This window comes from Trichosurus vulpecula, chromosome 4 (genome assembly GCF_011100635.1).
Source record: "Trichosurus vulpecula isolate mTriVul1 chromosome 4, mTriVul1.pri, whole genome shotgun sequence".
Lineage (NCBI taxonomy): Eukaryota > Metazoa > Chordata > Mammalia > Diprotodontia > Phalangeridae > Trichosurus > Trichosurus vulpecula.
The window spans coordinates 105198375-105216932 of NC_050576.1; the positions used below are offsets into that span (position 1 = coordinate 105198375).

Consider the following 18558-nt stretch of genomic DNA (forward strand, 5'->3'; position numbering starts at 1 on the left):
CTATATGTGCAAAAATATTTACAGTAGCCCTTTTCATTGTGCCAAATATTGGAAATTGAGGGGATTCTCATTGATTGAGGAATGGCTGAACAAGCTGTGATATATGAATGTAATGTAATACTATCATGCAATAAGAAATAAACCTGGAAAGACTTGTATAAACTGATGCAAAGTGAAATGAGCAAAACCAGAAAAACATTGTATACAGTATCAGCAACATTGTGTGATGACCAATTATGAATGATTCAGCTCTTCTAAGCAACACAATGTTACAAAGGACTCATGAAGAAAAATGCTACCCACATCCAGATAAAGAACTGATTGACTCTGAATGCAGATAGAAGCACATTTTTTCACTTACTTCATTCCTTTTCATGTTTTTTTTTTCCTTTTGATCTGTTTCTTTCACAACTGGGACTAATATGGAAATATGTTTTACATGATAGCACATGTATAACATACCAAATTGCCTACCATTTTTTTGAAGAGGGAAGAGGAGAGAGAGAGGGAAGAAGAAAAATTTGGAACTCAAAATCTTGTAAAAAAGGATGCTAAAAATTGTCTTGACATGTAATTGGGAAAAAATGCTATTAAAAAAATTTAAGCTTGATATAAGAAAAAAAAATCTTCCTAAATATTAAGAGCTTTCAGGGCAGCTCAGTGGCACAGTGGATAAAGCACTGGCCCTGGAGTCAGGAAGACCTGAGTTCAAATGTGACCTCAGACACTTACTACCTATGCGACCCTGGGCAAGTCACTCAACCCTGATTGTCTTTTTTTTAAAAAAAAGGCTCTCCAAAATTGGAATGGGTTGCCTAAGAAGGTAGTGAGTTCCTCCTCCCTAGAGATCTTCAAGCAACCCATTGTCTGGCGTACAGGGTGTTCCTAAAGTCTGGACACATAGGCAAAAATGCATATTTTCAAGAAATGAAATGAATGAAATTTTCAACAACATTTTATTTAATTGGAATATTAACAAATAACATCTTCAATATGATTTCCATCATTTGTGATGCAAAGGTTGATGTGCTTTGCAAGATTCACGTGAACTCAATGCAATAACTCCACATTGCCATCAATTGCCTATGTGTCTAGACTTTAGGAGCACCCTGTATTGCTTAATTGGTTTTTATTCAGGTAATGGTAGGAATAGGTGAGGTTTGGTGACCACTCCACCTCCATGCCTCCCCTTTTTTTGTTTTCTGGCTGAATTCTATCCATTCAAGGAGAGAATAGATTTTGAAACTTGAATGACTACCTGCATTTCCCTCTCCCCTAGACCCTACATACTCTACATGGGACTAGATTTCCTCAGATGTTCTGTGGTCTGCCCCAGCACAGACGGGGCCAGGGTACAGGGTAGCTATTCTATAGGGCTGGGACATTCCCCTTAGAGAAGTGCTGTGGGCATGCAAGGATTAATCGGGCATGGCCCTGTTCTGTCCTCCCCACCCCTTCCTGTAACCAGATAGCAAAGCAGCAGCAGCAACTCATTCAGCAACAGCACAAGATCAACCTCCTCCAGCAGCAGATCCAGGTAAAGAGAGAGGCAGGGTTGTCAGAGAGGTGGGGGAGGATGGGGTGGGGGGGTCATGGGGGAGGGCAGGGGGGGAGTGTCAGGAGGGGAGGGAGGCTCAGAGGCACAGCATCATGGATAGAGTCAGAAAGATCAAGGTTCAAATTCTACCTCTGGAACTAGCAGGGTGATCATGAACAAGGCACAGCCTTCCCAGCCCTTGGCTTCCTTATCTGTAAAACGAAGGGATTGGACTTCACAGTCTTTAAGGTCCTTCTGGCTCTAAATCTATGATCCTATGAGATTCTTCTACCACAAGATGTTCTGCTAGCCATCTACCTTCTCCACACTCAATTCATCATTGCATGTGGTGGAGAGGGAGCTTCTTTCCGGGAACGGTGCTGCAACGGGGCTGGGGAAGTAAGTGAGGTCCACAGTCAGAACAATAATTAGGGTCCCTAGTGTCCCTGTGTCGTAAAATGGAAAGATCATGTTTGTCATAAACAAACCAGCCAACCGACCTTGGGCCAGAATCCCAGTTCTGTTCTATAGTAGCTGTGGAACCTGGTGCAAATCCCCTCACCTTTGGGACTCCATTTCCTCATCCGTAAGATAAGGTGCTGGGATTAAGTGGTTTCTAAAGTCCCTTCTAGATGTAATATCCTCTGATTCTCTTTTTTCAACTTCTCTTACTTCTTTTCTCTTTCTCTGGGGAGAGACTTTGTGCTAAATACTTCCTAAGGCAGAAAAAGCAATGGATTTAGAGTGAAGAGTTTCTTGGTTCAAATCTCACTTCTGTCACTTCTTTCCTTTAGACCCTGGAGAAGTCATTTCATCCCTCTAAGCCTTGGTTTCCTTGTCTATAAAATGAGGGGATAGAGTAGCTGGTCTCTAAGCTCCCTCCTAGCTCTAAGTATATGATCTATAATTTGATTTCCCTAATAGCAATTGGGTATTCATAGAACTCTAAACATGGAGAAAGCAAGAAAAATCACAGGCATCCCCTTGGCTAGCTAGAAGTATAAAACATTGAACACTTTGCCCTCCCTCCCTAGGTTCAGATGCTTCCTGTGTGTGGCCTGGAGCTGCCACATCTGGGGAGCTCACATGGGGGGTCTCTCTCCCTTCAGCAGGTCAACATGCCCTATGTCATGATCCCTGCATTCCCTCCCAGCCACCAGCCCATGCCTGTCACCGCTGACTCTCAGCTGGCACTACCTATTCAGCCCATCCCTTGTAAACCAGGTAAGTGGGGCATTCTAAGGGGAAGGTTAGGAGTCTCAGAACCACATCTGGTTCTGAAAAGGAGAGGATCTCTGGTGGCAGCACTGGAAATCTGGAGACATTGGTCCTACTCCTGGTACTACCATTGACTTAGGCAACACTACATTCCTTCGTCTCCTGGGGTCTCAGTTTCCTCATCTGTCCAATAGGCAGGATAAAAATTTCCCTATATACTTCACAGTGGGGGTGGAGAAAACCCAGTGAGGTCATTCATTCATGCAACAAACATTACTGAGCACCTACCACATGCAAGGCACTGCACTAGGGAATAGTTCTGAAGGAGCTAAGTCTACATTAATATAAATTTAATTAATTAATATCAATTTAATTAGATTAGATGTTATCCCCATTTTACAGTTGAGTACACAGAGACTCAGACAAAACTTAGTGCTTTGTGGCTAGACCTAGAATTAAAATCCCCACATCCTCTGACTCTAACTCTAGTGCCCTTTCCCAAAATGCTGTGGAAAATACACAGGAAAGATTTCGATAAGTAGCAGCATGATATGGTGGGAAGAGCTAGAGGGCCTGGATTCAAATCCTGACTCTGATACTTGTGTGACCATAGGCAAGTCACTTAACTTTCCCCAGACTTGAGCTTCATCAGTAAAATGAGATTACGTTGGACTGGATGAGGACCCTTCTATCTCTAAATCCATAGACTTATGGTCTATTGCCATCAATTGCTTTACAAGTGTAAGGAGGGGTTGTTTTTTCCCCTGGCTCCTTGGGCTGTTAAGGCCAACTTGAGGATTTCATCCAATCTGAACTTCTGTTTCTGGGCAGCTAGGTGGCGCAGTGGAGCAAAGTACCTGGCCTGGAGTCAGGAAGACTCATCTTGAGTTCAAGTCTCGCCTCAGATACTTTCTAGCTATGTGACCCTGGGCAAGTCACTTAATCCTGTTTCCCTCAGGGAGAAGGAAATGGCTAACCACTCTAATATCTTTGCCAAGAAAACCCCAAATGGGGTCACGAACAGTCAGACATGACTAAAAAAAAATGACAGAACTCTCTCCAAAATCTCCAAGCACATCATTTCCCCCACACCAGCCATACCAATCTCCACAACTGCCCCCTTGTAGATTAAGAACTCAAGAGGAGTAATACATAAATTCAGTTCCCCAAATCTGCCTTCACCTCTGTCCCACCATGTCATCATCTCCCTGATGTCATGGTCCTCTTTGAGAACAAAGGACAAACCACACACACACAAGCTACTAGTACCCATGTATGTACAGTTCCATAGCCTGCTGGCCAGTGGGGATAAGGGAGGAAAGGGAAAGGCAGACCCAGCTGCTGGGCAGAGGAGAGTTGATTAGAATTCCCATAGGCTAACTGCCTAATTTCTGTTCAGCCCTGAGTGTGAGTCAGCTGGTCAGTGACACTAATTGCAAGCTAGTGTTTGCCTAGCTCTGTCCTTGGCACTTTGGAGTGAGCTACAGAGAATGATAAGCACTGCTTTTTTTTTTTTTTAGGAAAACTTTTGTTATAGATTTGACATGGAAATACAACCAATCAAACTTGCTTAGCAGCTATTTGCATTGAAATGAATTAGTCTCAATATAAAGTATTGTGAGATGCTTGCCTCCCCTCACTCTTAACATTGGGATTCTCGGTCCATTCATTCTCATGTTCTTGTCCTGCTGTGGTAGGTAGTGAACGTATACTACTAGCTGGTCTTTTCACTTTGCATTATTTCATACAGGTCTTTACAGATTTGGGGGGCATTCTTCATCCTTGTTGGCTTTAGTTGTGTTATTCTGTTACATTAATGTACCACAATTTCTTTAACCGATGCCCTGTTGTTGGACATTTGGGTTGCTTGGTCATGGTTTTTGGTTTTGTGCAATTACGCAACAAACATTTGTACAGATAACTCTCTTTGGTTTGGTCGGGCTTTGGGGCACACTCTTAGGTTATATTCCCAACGATGGAATTATTAGGTCCAGCCCTTGCTTACTGCCTTTAACGTGGAGCAGCGGACAGAGCACTGAGCCTGGAGTCAGGAGGACCTGAGTTCAGACGTGGCCTCAGATACTCCCCAGCTCTGTGCTCCTGGACAAATTACTTAAACTCTGTTTGCCTCAGTTTCCTGATCTATAAAGTGGGGATAATAAGAGCACCTGCCTCCAAGGGTTTTTGTGAGGATGAAATGAGATAGTAATTTTAAAGTAATTGTAAAGCACAGTGCCCAGCACATAGGAGGAGCTATACAAATGTTAGCTATTATTATTACACTGTGATTTAAAGGACTATAGGCTGGAGGTTGTAGAGTGCAGTAGAGGATTAGACATGGGGGTCAGGAGAACCTGGGTTCAAATCCTGCCTCTGATATTAGCTGTGTGACCAAAAGCAAGTTACTTTTTCTCTCTGAGACTCAGTTTCTTCATTTGTAAAATAGGAAGGTAAAACCTGTAGTACCTGCCTCACAGGGCTATTGTGAGGCTCAAACAAGATGATATGTGTGAAACGCTTTTACAATTTTAAAAAGCTGGGTGTGGTGACACATTCCTGTAGGCCCTTTTACTGAAGAGGTTCAGGCTGGTGGATTACTGAGTTCAGGAGTTCTGAGCTGCACTGGGGCTTGAGCCAGATCCGGAGTCCTTGTAAGTCCTGTACCGATGTGGTGAGTCCCTGGAATAGGAGGGTTGATGCTACCAAAGATAGTGTGAACCAGGCAGGTCCAAAAAAAGAAACAATTCAAAGCTGCTGTACCAGTCAACAGTGGGGTACAGCCCATGAATGGCCGCTCTCCTTCCAGCCTGGCCAACATAGGGAGACCTAGTCTCAAAAAACAAACAAGCAAACTTTGAAAAAAATAAATCATAGAAGTCCCAGCTATTATTATAGTACTCCTATATATAGCACCCACCCATGAAATAGCTGAAAAAATATTTTTACATGGCGGCTCATCAGCAAGGCCAACCAAGTATGGCGTAAGTAATCCAACAGCCAAATATTAGAGGACATGCTGTGTAAAGGTGAAACCCAGCTGGATTAGTCAGGGAAGGCTTCCTGGAAGAATCATGCTTTGAGCTGTTTTAAATAATGCGAGGGACATAGACTGTGCTGTTTGCTTGGTGCAACGATTCCACAAATTATCCCAGAATTCCAAGTAAGACAGAGGGCCCTCAAGTCCCTAGATAAGTCTTCCTTAAAGTTCAGCTCTGATCCTGTCACTCCATGGCTCAGAAGCTGTTAGTGGCTCCTATAAAATAAGACCCAAATTCTTTAACCCATCACTTAAGGTCAATTCAAGGCCCAACTATCCTTGCCTCATCCTCCTTGGCCCTAGAAATAGAAGCGTTTACAAATGTAATTTATTCAACTCCCTTGTTTTGCAGAGGAAGAAAGTGAGCCCAATGGTGGTAAAGTGCCTTGTTCCATTTAAGAGTAGAGAGTTAGGATTTGAACTCAGGTCCTCTGGCTCAAATTCAATGCTCTTTCCACCCAAAAGCTGTACTTGTCTTTCTCCCATCCTTCCCTGTGTATCCCTGTCCCTTTGCCTTTGGTCGTGTTGTATGAAATGTCCATTGACCCCATCTTCTACTGTTAGAACTCTATACACCCTTCGAGACCCATCTCATGTGGTCATACCTCTGCAGCCTTCTCTGATTTTTCCAGCCAGAGCCAGAGTCGTAGGATGGGACTCTGGAGGTGATCTTTTGACTCTGTCATTCCTCTGTGTCCAGCAGCCCCACTTATGGCCCTTGTCACTTGCTGATTTGTGTTATTGTTGTGTAGGTATGTCATGTCTCCCCAAACAGACTGTCAGCTCCCAGAGGGCAGGGGCCAGGTCACATCTTCTCTTTGTATTCCTTTCACCTTCTTACATACTCAAGAAGTGTTTGTTGACTGGATGCATGCACAGACTTGGGATGTTGCCTAGAGCTTGTATATTTGTGTGTAGGAGTGGTGTGTGTGTCTCGCCATCAGAATCTCCAGAAGGTTAGTAGGTAGACCTAGCTGGCCTATCAGATGCTAGGAGGGAGAGCTGCTAAGGCCAAGCTGGAGACGAGCGCTCCAACCTGCTGTCCGTCCATCTGTCCCGGCCGCCGATGTGCCTCGTCAAGCAGGGTCTCTGCTGTTCTATGCTCATCCAGGACTTTTCTCCTTGCCGCCTTTTCCACAGTGGAGTACCCGCTGCAGCTGCTGCACAGCCCCCCTACCCCTGCTGTGAAGAGGCCTGGGGCCGTCTCTACCCATCACCCTCTCCAGGTACTATGACACCTCCACCTGGGACTGGGGAAGGGACAGGATGCGAGAGAGATTCAACTCTGCCCACTCCATGCCCTCTCCCTCCTTGACTCCTGGGCCTAGAGAGAGTGGCAATAGTCAGAGAGGGAAGCTGGCCTGGACCCCCAGGCTTGTCCTGGTGCTCCCTGGTAAGGAACTAGGGATAGAGACATCTACTCATTTCCTCCTCCCAGGGGTCTTTGCTCTCTTTTTGGGAGGTGGGTGTGTGGGAGGGAACGCAGAGTGTTAAGAAAGGAGAAGAACAAAACTGGGAAGATTCGATCAGTTATGGCCATCCATTTATGTCTGAATCCCTTAACTTTATTGTCCACATTCTTCTGATAGCTCCACCCTTAGGCACACACATGTTATCTCTCGTGTGCTATCCATCTCTGTCTCTGTGTAACTCGGTGCCCTCTATGTATCTGAATCTGTCCTTTTGACCCCAGGGTGTCTCCCCCTAGTCAGATTTCTGTCTTTCTCTGGATCATTCACCTCCTTCCTCTCTGTTTCTGTCTCGGTTTCCCCTAGGAATCTTCACAGCCTCTGAACTTGACAGCCAAGCCCAAAGGTCCGGAGCTGCCCAACACCTCCAGCTCCCCCAACCTGAAGATAAGCAACTGTGGTCCCCTCCCTGCCAACCATGGGGCTCCTACCCGGGACCTCCAGGCCAGCCCACCCAGCCTACCCCTAGGTATGCCGTCTGCCTCACACCCCTACCTCTTCATTCACTCCACCTTCTCATCCCTCCCATATCCCAGGGGTTGAAAGTAAGATAACATAAGAGAAAGTACACTGGCCTGGCAGGAAGTAGATTTGAAGTCTGGTTCCAACTCTGCCAACTGTTATGAGGATCCAATGGTAATAAAAATGTGTAAAGTGATTTGAAACCTTATAAGCACTGTATAAATGTTAGCTGTTACTAGACTCTTATTAGCCGTTATTATCTAATAATAAATCATTCCCTATTATTAGATATTTAATAATATTTATTATAATATTTAGTGATTAGTGATGGTAATTGTGTGATCTTGACCAAGTCATTTCGTTTTTTCTGGATTCCAATTTTTTAACTTGCAAAATTGACTTGACATTCCCTGAGTCTCCATGCCCTCCAGACCACCCTCTCCATAGGATACCACTTTCCCATGACAGGAGAGTCCCAGATATTCCTGTATGCCCCCCTGGCAGGGGAGAACTTCCACACTACATAGAGGAGAATGTGGTAAAGGCTGATGAAAGAGGCTTGCTTCTCTGAGGGAAGGTTCCATGTTTGCTGATCTCAGCTCTGCTCTCCCTCTCTCTTCTCCCCCACTGAAGGCTTTCTGGGTGAGGGCGATGCCATCACCAAAGCAATCCAGGATGCCCGGCAGCTGCTGCATGGCCACAGCGGACCCATTGAGAGCTCTCCTAATGCCTCTTACAGGAAGGTAAGGATTTCTGGCTCCCAGGGCACACAGAATAGCATAGGGATCAGCTGGGTGCAGGTACTTGACTATTTTAATTTGAAGAGTAAAGGATAATTAGGAGGAAAAACAGAGTAATGTAGTATATAGAGAGCTGGCCTCAAAGTCAGAAGACCTGGGTTCAGGTTTCATCTCTTACATTTATTGGTGACCTTGGACAGGTTATATAACTTCTCTCTGCTTTGGGCAATCTCAACAGTATTAGTTGCAGAGAGGTTGATGGTTAAGATCAAAGTAGTTTCCTGATCTGAGAGTTCCCTATACCAATAAAATCTCAGGTCTTTTCTCTCTCCCTGGGAAGAAGTCAAGAAAAGAAGGCAAAAGTTCTGTCAGGGAATGGGACAGGGTCTTAAGGGTTGGAAGTAGTGGGGGAGTTGCTGAAATGCTGGGCAATGCTCCCACTATACCCTCTCTGCATCCCTAGGACCTCATCAACCTGGAGTCATCCCCAGCCAAGGATCGGCTGGAGGAGAGCTGTGGGCACCAGCTAGATGAGACTATGCTGAGCTGTGATATGGATGGTATGGTCCCCCAGGTTACCAGGGGATCGGGGAGTTTTCATCCCTACTCATTTCCTAGTGGAGTCCCCAGATGAGGCCTGGGTTGTAAAGGCAGCAGAGGGTGGCTCTGGGAATGGCGCCATCTTTGTATCTCTGCTGTCTCTGTTGCCTCTGCCAATCTGCTGGCAATTTCTTTGTTTCTCTCCTTTTCTGTCATCTCCATGTTCTCCCCTCTGTCTCTGATGTCTGTAGATCTTAACAACATTTGTGTGGGTCCTCTCCATCCCTATCATTTTTGATTCACTGTGTCTATTCCTTTTCACCTCTCCTCCCATATTGCCATGCTTGGAGCTCTTAAAGACCGAAATCTCAAGAGTCTTTTGAGTTTCTATTGATCTTCCCCATGGCCAGAGACCTGGTCTTGGGGTAGATGAGGGTGGGGAGCCTGTCTCCCCAAAATGACTTAGTTAAAAGGAAGAGGCAAGGGGCCCCGTTAGAAATATGCACTTTGGAAGTTGGACCAACCCTTCCTGAATGGGAATATTCCCTCTCCAATATCTCTGACTAGGCAACTCTAATCTGCACTCAAAAGTCCTCCAGTGACAGGGAAACCACTTCCTCCTCAAGCAGTCCATTCCCCTTCCCCTCCCTCCATCTTCTCCCCCACCCCCCACCATGTGTACGAAGGTATACTGACTCTTGTTTCTGACCCACCTCACCCCCTACTAGGCTCCCGACACTTCCCCGAGTCCCGGAACAACAATCACATTAAGAGGCCCATGAATGCCTTCATGGTGTGGGCCAAGGATGAACGGCGAAAGATCCTCCAGGCCTGTCCTGATATGCATAACTCCAGTATCAGCAAGATTCTTGGTGAGCAAACCAAAGGGGATGGGGAGTGCCTGGTGGGGCATGGGCTTCCTTTGGTTTCCTATCTGGTTACCCTTCCTTAGTTATGTTGCTTGCTGGATGCACCAAATTTGAGGGCCTGACCTAGGTATATCTCACTTCAGAAGGGGATCTGTTTACTCTAATGGGATCTGGCAGAGCGTATGAGAGTGTATTCACTTGCCCAAACGAGGCAGGGGTAGATGGCAAGTGGATAGAGAGCGCTGGAGTTGGACTCAGAAAGTGCTGTGTTCAAATCCAGCCTCAGACCTCACTCAACAGTAGAACCCTGCTTCACCTCTCAAGCCTCAGTTTCCTTATCCATAAAATGAGAAGAAAAACAGCACCCACCTAAACCTTAACTACCAACAGCATTCATGGATGGGCACCCTGGGTATCCCGGGAGACAGTGCTGCTGTCCTGTACGTCGAGGCTGACGTGACCTGCCCTTGCCCAGATCAGTCTTTGTGTGGATGTGCTCATTTGCATATATGAGCTTTATTGATGAGGTTTCAGCTCTGTTTGTGATGTGGTGGGCACCAGCCCTTCTAGCTGGCACCTCTTACCACCTCTGTTCAGAGAATCCAGTACAACTGTGGAAGTCCATCGCTGGGCCACGTTGCTGTTGTTCAGTCACGTCCGACTCTCTGTGACCTCATTTGGGGTTTTTTTAGCAAAGATACTGGAGTGATTTGCTATTTCCTTCTCTCTTTCACAGACATGGAAACTGAGGCAAACAGAGTTAAGTGATTTGCCCAGGGTCACACAGCTAGTAAATGTCTGAGGCCAGATTTGAACTCAGGAAGTTGAGTCTTCCTGACCCCAGGCCCCACAGTCTATCCACTGTACCACCTAGCTGCCCCGGCCCCCACCATTGGACTCTACCCACCTGCAGTGGGGGTGTAGGGATGGGGTAGGAGGGTGGGGTCAGGGTTGGGCTTGGATCGGGCTGCTGGGACTGATAGCAGGATCTGGGTTCTAGGCTCCCGCTGGAAATCCATGACAAACCAGGAGAAGCAGCCGTACTACGAGGAACAGGCGCGGCTGAGTCGCCAGCACCTAGAGAAGTATCCTGACTATAAATATAAGCCTCGGCCCAAGCGCACATGCATCGTGGAGGGCAAGCGACTACGAGTAGGGGAGTACAAGGCTCTGATGAGGAACCGGCGCCAGGACGCGAGGCAGAATTACGTGATCCCGTGAGCTCTTCCCTCTACTCCCTTCCTTTCTTTGGCCACCTGGGCCGTCCAGGAAAGAGGAGAATGAGATTATCAGGTCTTCCGGGTCTGAGCAGGTGTAAACAGGGAGGGGTGATTGGGGAATTCTACACTGGCCCATAGACTTCAACCTAAAAGAATCATTCATCATCAGGGTCCTAGCTAAAAGAAACCTTCAGGATCATCTAGTCCATTCTCCTAATTTTGCACTTGGATAAACTGAGGCCCGGAGAGAGGAAGTAACTTGCCCAGGATCACACAGGTTATAAAATGAAGAATGAGGATTCAAACCCAGATCCTCTTACTCCAGAGCCAGGAAACTAGGTCTCAGTTTCCTCATTTGTAAAATGAACGGGTTGGTGTGATCGATTTAGCCCTTCTCAGCATGCAATGATCCAAGACGATTCCAAAAGACTCATGATGGAAAATGCCATCCCCATCTAGAGAAAGAACTATGGAGTCTGAATGCACATCGAAGCATATTATTTTCACTTTTTTTTGTTTTTTGTGGCTTTTCCCTTTTGTTCTGTTTCTTCTTTCACAACATGACTAATGTGGAAATATGTTTCCATGATTGCACATGTATAACCTATATCAGATTGCTTGCTGTCTTAGAAAGGGGGAAAAATTTGGAACTCAAAGGCTTATTAAAAATGAATGTTGAAAACTATCTTCACATAATTGAAAAAATAAAAACTATTTACAAAAAATATGTCAAATGACGGGGTTGGTCTAGGTGACCTTCAAGATTCCTGTCCACCTCTTTTCCACCATGTCATGTTATATGCAACTACATCTGACATGTGCTGGTAAATGTTTAATAACTGGCTTCCCTGCCCCGCCCCAAAAAATATGCATGACACATTTTAAAATTTAATCTACATTAACAGTTCCTCCATTATTTCCAATTATATACAGTCCACAAAACACTAAATTGAGCCCTCATTTGCAGAATTTGTTGATTTCTGAGGTGTAAATACACTGAAAATTTAACCATTGGCTCTTGAGAGCTAAGAGCCAGTTTGAACTGGCTCCAGCAGACCCCTGCTCATCTGTGACTGTACAGATGTCACTGTGAGTATGGATGATAGTGCATGGGTAACTATCACCTGATTACATCATTTGCCTTTCTGTCTGACTGTACATTATCATACGGGAATGTGGCAGATACCCAGGGACTGACTGTGTGTGGCCACGTCCCCCGGAGCAGGATCAAATGCAAGAATATTGATTTACCAAACAATATTCCTTTGGGGTGATGGTGTTCCTTATAGAGTCTTCCTTTTACAAAGGATTTCTCACTATGGTTCCTTTCAATACAAATGCTTTTAGCACATCTAAAATCTTATTTGACTTTTAAAATGGATTCATACACAACTCTTGGAGAATATAAATATGATATAAAAGTGTGGTAGCCCCGTAAATGTATGATTCCATAGAAGTAAGCACATGAGTACCTATGTAGCCAGCCCTCCTCTTCCTGTTCACATACGACTGCTCTTAGGTTTGGCTATTCAAAAGATCAGGCAGTAGTGGGCTTAGAAATCTTGAGTCTTACATAGGAATCCATGGTATAATAAAAAGAACGGCGCTTTTGAAATCAGAGGAGGTGGCTTCAATCCTGCCTTTAATGCTTTCCTACCTGTATGACTGGGCAAGTGATTTAGTTTCCTTGGACTGTTTCCTGATTGAAACCAAAGGGGTTGGACTGGATGACCTCCAAGGACCCTTTCAGAGCTAGATTTCTGATCCTATAGAATGTGTATAGTCGGGGGTGAGGGTGGAGGGAGAAGTGCCAACATATACATTCATGTCTAGGCCCTTGTCCTACATCCCATTTCCCCTCCTCAGTAAGCATCATGGAATTGGAGGGATACATCTCTCCGATGTTTTTGGTTCCCCCAGCTCTATAGGATCTGGGAGAGACCACAGCACTGGGACGGGGATTGAGGGTAGGGAAATGAGGGTATATCTGTGCAGTTTTGGGGAGCAGTACTAACACCCCCCATTTTTCCTCCTGCTCCTCAGCCCACCAGGCAATCAGATGCAAATGAGCTCCCCAGATGTCCTGTACCCCAGAGCACCCGGAATACCACTGGCACAGCCCCTTCTGGAGCACTATGTGCCCCGGAGCCTGGACCCCAGCATGCCTATCATTGTCAACACCCGAAGCCTTAAGGAGGAGAATGAGGGAGCTGAGGACGGGCACTCTGTAGCCGATGGGGAGATGTTCCGGTACAGTGAGGAAGAAGATTCCGAAGTTGAGGAGAAGAGTGATGGAGAGTTGGTGGTGCTTACAGACTGAACTGGGCTCAGGGGGTCATGCCCCTCACTCCTCCCAGGCATATCTTTAAAGGGGGAGGGAGGAGGCTAACAAGGGCTTGTCCCCTGACCCTATCAGGCACCACCAGCAGACTTGGACTGTGTAGGTACCTTGACAGGGATGTGTCCAGGAGATGGGCACAGCTGTGCATATGTACATATATCTATGCAGGGGAAATGGGATCAGGAAAGGTTGAATCCTACCCCAGGATGTTTGGCCTGGAAGTAGGCATCCTCTCTTGGGGCGCTTCAGAGCCAATGGGTCAGTGTGGACTTTAGGAAAACAGGGGGGCACCTGAGTTCCTAGAAAAGGGGAGCTCCATAGTCTGACCCAGCTTCCTATCAACAACCAAGTGATGCCACAAGTCCCCTGATACTCGCATCTAGGAGGTTATTGTATGACTAGCACCCTCTACTCCCTCCCTGTCTGGGATTCCGGTTGCTGCAACCCCCTCCCCCATACTCTATTTTCTCATCTCCCTTGATCTGCCGGGAGGGTGGTGTATGTTTTGCGTGTCCATTTTATCCATCCACTCCCCACCCTCCACTCTATTCACGCCCCATGTTTGGGGTAGCATACCTCCTCATTCATTTTACTCAACTTCCTGCAGGGCTTTCTTTCCCTCCGCTCATGGGTCTTTTCCCAGGGTCTATGTCTGCTTGGTGTGAATGAGCCCACGGCTGTGCATGAGAGTCTCTCATCCGTCTGTCTTTCCCCTTCACGTTCTCATCCTCTCTTTCCTCCGCGCTGGACTGTCTCTGTCTTGGTTTGTCCAGCCTGCATGTGTATCTGTGTGGGTGTGTTAGTGTGTGTGGGAGGGTGTGCGTGTGCGCATGTGGCCCGTGTGTCCCCATTCTGGGGGATTCCTGTGTCTCAGGATTCCTGAGGGGAGGCTTATTTCTATGCCTCTCCTTCTCTGACTCTGGATATCTCTGTCAGTGAGCATCATTAGACTCTTTGCCTTTCTGTAGCTCTCTGTGGGTCTCAGGTTCTCTTTCTTTTTTTTGTGTTTCTGTCTCTGTCCTGGGTCTCTGTTTCCTTATCGATTCGCTCCTCCCTGGCAGGATGCCCCGACCCTTCTGGAGCCACCCTCAGTGTCTGGACATCTCTGTGTGTCTTTGGGTCTCAGTGTTTGGAGCTGTCAGCCACCCTGACCTCCTCCCTCTCCTGTTCACTGACTGCCAGTCAATTCCCACGGAGCCATTTTTAGCTCTGAGATGCATGAGAACGCAGCCTCTCCAAGGGGCTACCCAGCCCCCTAGCCCTCGACTGCCCAACTTAGACCCTGGTTCCCAGCAGAGGGGAGTGGGGGGAAGGGAAATGGGACCTTCTCCAGTGCCCTGGAAGCTGGGATCTGGGGAAACTGGCTGAGGCCAGAAAAGCAGGTGCTGGGAAAGACTGGCTACCTGCGTCATCTGGTCCTAGCCCTGCCTGATAGACAAGGTCAGTTTGGACAAGTTTGGAATGATGGGCATCAAAGATTGCCCAAGGTGGCCAAGGCTGCTTCCAGAACTGGCTGGCCCTGCTGGCCTGGGAAGGGAAGGGTATGTATGTGTGTGAGTCACTTTGTTTATTTGGGGGGGGGGGGGACGGGTGGTGAGGAGCCTCTGCTGCCCTTTCCCTCCCCTTCTTTCCCTTGGCAACAGTCCTTCCCTATTCCTTTCTCCACACTCACTCTCCACCCCCTTGCCATTGACCCCACCCCTTGGCTGGGGGACTTCACTTTGCCCATGATCAGTCTCTCATTTTATTTATTTATTTCCACCCCCAAGAAAGTCACATCCCATTGGAGAGGAACACTGAGGGGGCAGGGAGAGAGCTCTGGGGTCAGGAGGAGGGGACTCAATCCAGCTGGGACAGATGTGGAAACCAAGCCTACCCTTTGTCCCATCCACCCCCATTCCCCACCTCAGCCCCTTTCCTAAGCCCCCATATCTTTCTCCAGGGTTATTCCTTTTTTACAACTGTAAACATAGATAGGGCTTTATTTTGTTAATAAGATGATGATGAGCAACTTAACCTGTATATTTCTCCTGACCTGTTTACAATCTGGGGATTTTTTTTCCGGTTGGCACAATAAAAAGAGAACATTTTGGATCCTTGCCCTGGCACAGAGATGGAATGGGAAAAATGAGGGTCATCTTTGGGGAAACCAAACCCAGGCACCATGGGTGACCTGGTGACAACTGACCAGAATTTTAAGATTAGTAGTGACCGAGTTAAAGAGCCTTCAGAGGATTAGTGTAATAAAACCAGTTCCTATAAAGAAAAGGCAAATATTCAGAGCACTAGCCCTGGAGTGAGGAGGACCTGAGTTCAAATCAGACCTCAGACACTTGACATTTACTAGGTGTATGACCCTGGGCAAGGCACTTAACCCCAATTGCCTCGCCAAAAAAAGAAAAAAAAAGCTGAAATTCAGGACACCTGGGTTCTATTCCCTGCCTTGCTACTCCTAAATAGTAGCTGAGGTCAAGTTATTTATCTAGGTCTCAGTTTCCTAATCTGTAAAATGGAGAGTTTAGATTCAACTACCTACCTATAAAATCCTTCTCAAGCCTAAAGTTGATGACCCTATCAGTTCTAAAGTCTCTCTTTGCTCTTAACACTTTTATGTTCTGATGTGGACCTGAAAGATTATGCCCACTGAGAGTTAATGCTCATTGGATAGGAATGGAAATCTTGCAGTTAAAATGGCAAAACAGTGTGGGAGGGTGTTGGTTGGATGGGTTGATTTATAGCTGGTTGAACAACTGCAAAGCGTGGATTAATGAATCAATGTCTACCTGGAGGGATGTCTCTAGTGTGTGCCACAATGCTTTACACTCCAGTCCTCTGGTTCAAAATTATCATTACTAACTCAGATGAAAGCATATATGGCATATTTATCAAATTTTCAGATGACCTGAACTGGAAGGGATTATTCATATACTGTACAGCAGAATCAGCATTTTTTTTAAAAAAGATATTGATAGCCTAGAAGAATAGAATGAAACAAGATGAAATTTAACTGGGATCATTTATATTTCTATAGTATCTGAAAGTTTATAAAACACTTTCCTTCTTTAGATATGTAATACAAGCACTGTCACCCATTTTACAGATGAGCCAACAAGGCTCAGAGAAAATAATAACTTCCCCATAGTCACATAAGCAGCATTTGAACTGAGATCTCTTGAAACCTGAGAGACCAAGTACTATTGGACAGGATGCTGGACATGGAATCAGTAAGACCCAAGTTCAAATCTTAGCTCACACACTTCCTAGCTGCGTGTCCCTCAGCAAATCACTCAATCTCTGAGCTTCAGTTTCCTTACCTATCAAGTGACCAGGAGGCTGGATTCTAATTCTGTGAATCAATGCTTTCCTCTATAATATGATTAGGGCACTGTGGTTTAAAAAAAAAAACACCCAAACTATACAAATAGAGGTGGGGCATAATTGGCTTAACGGTATAAAAAAAGCCTAGGGAATTAATTGATAGCAAACTGAATACGAGCCAACAGTATGATGTGGCAGCCAGAAAAACCAATATGATCTTGGCTTCATTAAGAAAGAACGAGTCCAGAACTGAGGAAGTAATCATCTCATTGTCCTCTCCACAGCTGGAATTTTGTATTCCGTTCTGAGCGCCACATTTGAAGAGAGACGTTGATGAACCAGCACATCCAGGGCTAGGTGGAAGCATCTAGGAATCGTGTTATAATGGGAACTGTTTGAAAGAGCTAGGGATGTTTAGCTCGGGAAAGAGAAGACTTGGATAGCGTGAGTTGTTGCTGAGTCATTTCAGTCATGACCTCCTTTCAGTGACGAAATTTGTGGTTTTCTTGAAGATACTGGTGTAGTTTGTAACTTCCTTCTAGCTCTTTTTTACAGATGAGAAAACTGAGGCAAGCAGGGTTAAGTGACTTGCCCAGGGTCACACAGCTAGGAAGGTCTGAGGCTGGATTTGAACTTGCGTCTCCCTGACTCCAGGCCGGGTACACTTTCCACTGTGCTGCCTGGCTACTCCAGGAGAATGGGTACTGTCTTCAGACAGGAAGCAGAGGGAGAAAGAACCAGGACTCAAGGGGTGGAAGTTACAGGGAGACAGGGTTTCAGTTCAATACAAGGAACAGTTCCTAACAGCTGTCCCAACAATGGAACAGTCAGTCACATTAGGTAGTGAGCTCTCCATCACTGAAAGTGTTCACATAGTGACTACATTTGCCAGGAATATAAAGGGCAGGAGCCTATTCTGGGTGGGAGGCTATGGCCTTTAAATTCCCTTCTAGGTTCTAAAATTATATCACCAAGAAGTCGGTTCCTGCGTTAAGGAACTGGGGGGAGGGGATGCGGTTGGGGAAAGAGTGAGAAACCATGTCTTGAGTCCCGGCTTTACCACCCACCGTGTGATCGTGGGCAGCGTGCTCTTCCCTCTGAGGCAGTTTCTGTAAAATGACTGGGTTGGCCTGGATGTTCTCCAAGGTCTTGACCACCTTTGCAAACTGTGGTTGCCTGTTGGAGGCAAGGGGATGGCCAGTCTAATGCCCCTCCTTTGGTTCGCTGCTTGACTTGTGGCCCTGGGTGGCCCTGAGCCTGGGCAGCACACAAGGTTGAAGTCAGCTTCCTTGACCAGGGAAATCGAAAGAGAATCGACAGCTGTGATTTCTGCCCTCTGGTGCCCTAATGAGAAATTGCTGCTTGGATCTGGGTCTATCCATCCATCAACCATTAAGCTGGCTGCTGACTCTGGTCTCTGACCCAGAGCCGGTAGCTGCTTTATATTCTGTTTCCTCTGCTCCCAGAAGATCACTGCCACCGGGGCCCTGCTTCGATCCGCTCCCGGTCCAGCCTCTCAAATTGACCCCAGCCCCTGTGCTATGCCAAACTTGCCTCCGTTTGACACAAGGTCATTCCTTTAGATGGGCCTGGAGCCCTGGGTGTGGGAGGCTAATTCATATGCCTCACCTTTCTATAGCTTCTTGGGTCCCATGTTCCTCTTTACACATGCTTACTCTGCCTTAGAGATGTGAGAATGGATTCCAGGTAAGGAGAAGCTGTCCCCTAAACGGTGAGAGGGAGGGGTCTGGCAGGGCTCATTTGTCAAGGCTCACCTGGACTTGAGCCCTTGTTTTGGCCTCTCCTT

General features: G+C 46.4%; 1 protein-coding gene across 2 annotated transcripts in view; it reads left to right on the plus strand.

Annotated features, from left to right (window-relative positions):
- The window catches only part of SOX13 (SRY-box transcription factor 13), a 76107-nt gene extending 60575 nt beyond the window's left edge, over positions 1–15532 (plus strand). The window contains exons 6-14 of one of the 2 annotated variants that reach the window (XM_036757786.1): positions 1469–1537; positions 2647–2761; positions 6933–7018; positions 7568–7730; positions 8357–8466; positions 8927–9023; positions 9732–9875; positions 10873–11089; positions 13136–15532. In XM_036757786.1, coding sequence (XP_036613681.1) covers positions 1469–1537; positions 2647–2761; positions 6933–7018; positions 7568–7730; positions 8357–8466; positions 8927–9023; positions 9732–9875; positions 10873–11089; positions 13136–13412 — 1278 coding nt within the window. In that variant the 3' untranslated portion in view covers positions 13413–15532. The remainder of the gene's footprint in view (positions 1–1468; positions 1538–2646; positions 2762–6932; positions 7019–7567; positions 7731–8356; positions 8467–8926; positions 9024–9731; positions 9876–10872; positions 11090–13135) is intronic. The other variant, XM_036757787.1, reaches the window with a different exon arrangement.
- Positions 15533–18558: the final 3026 nt, after the last annotated feature.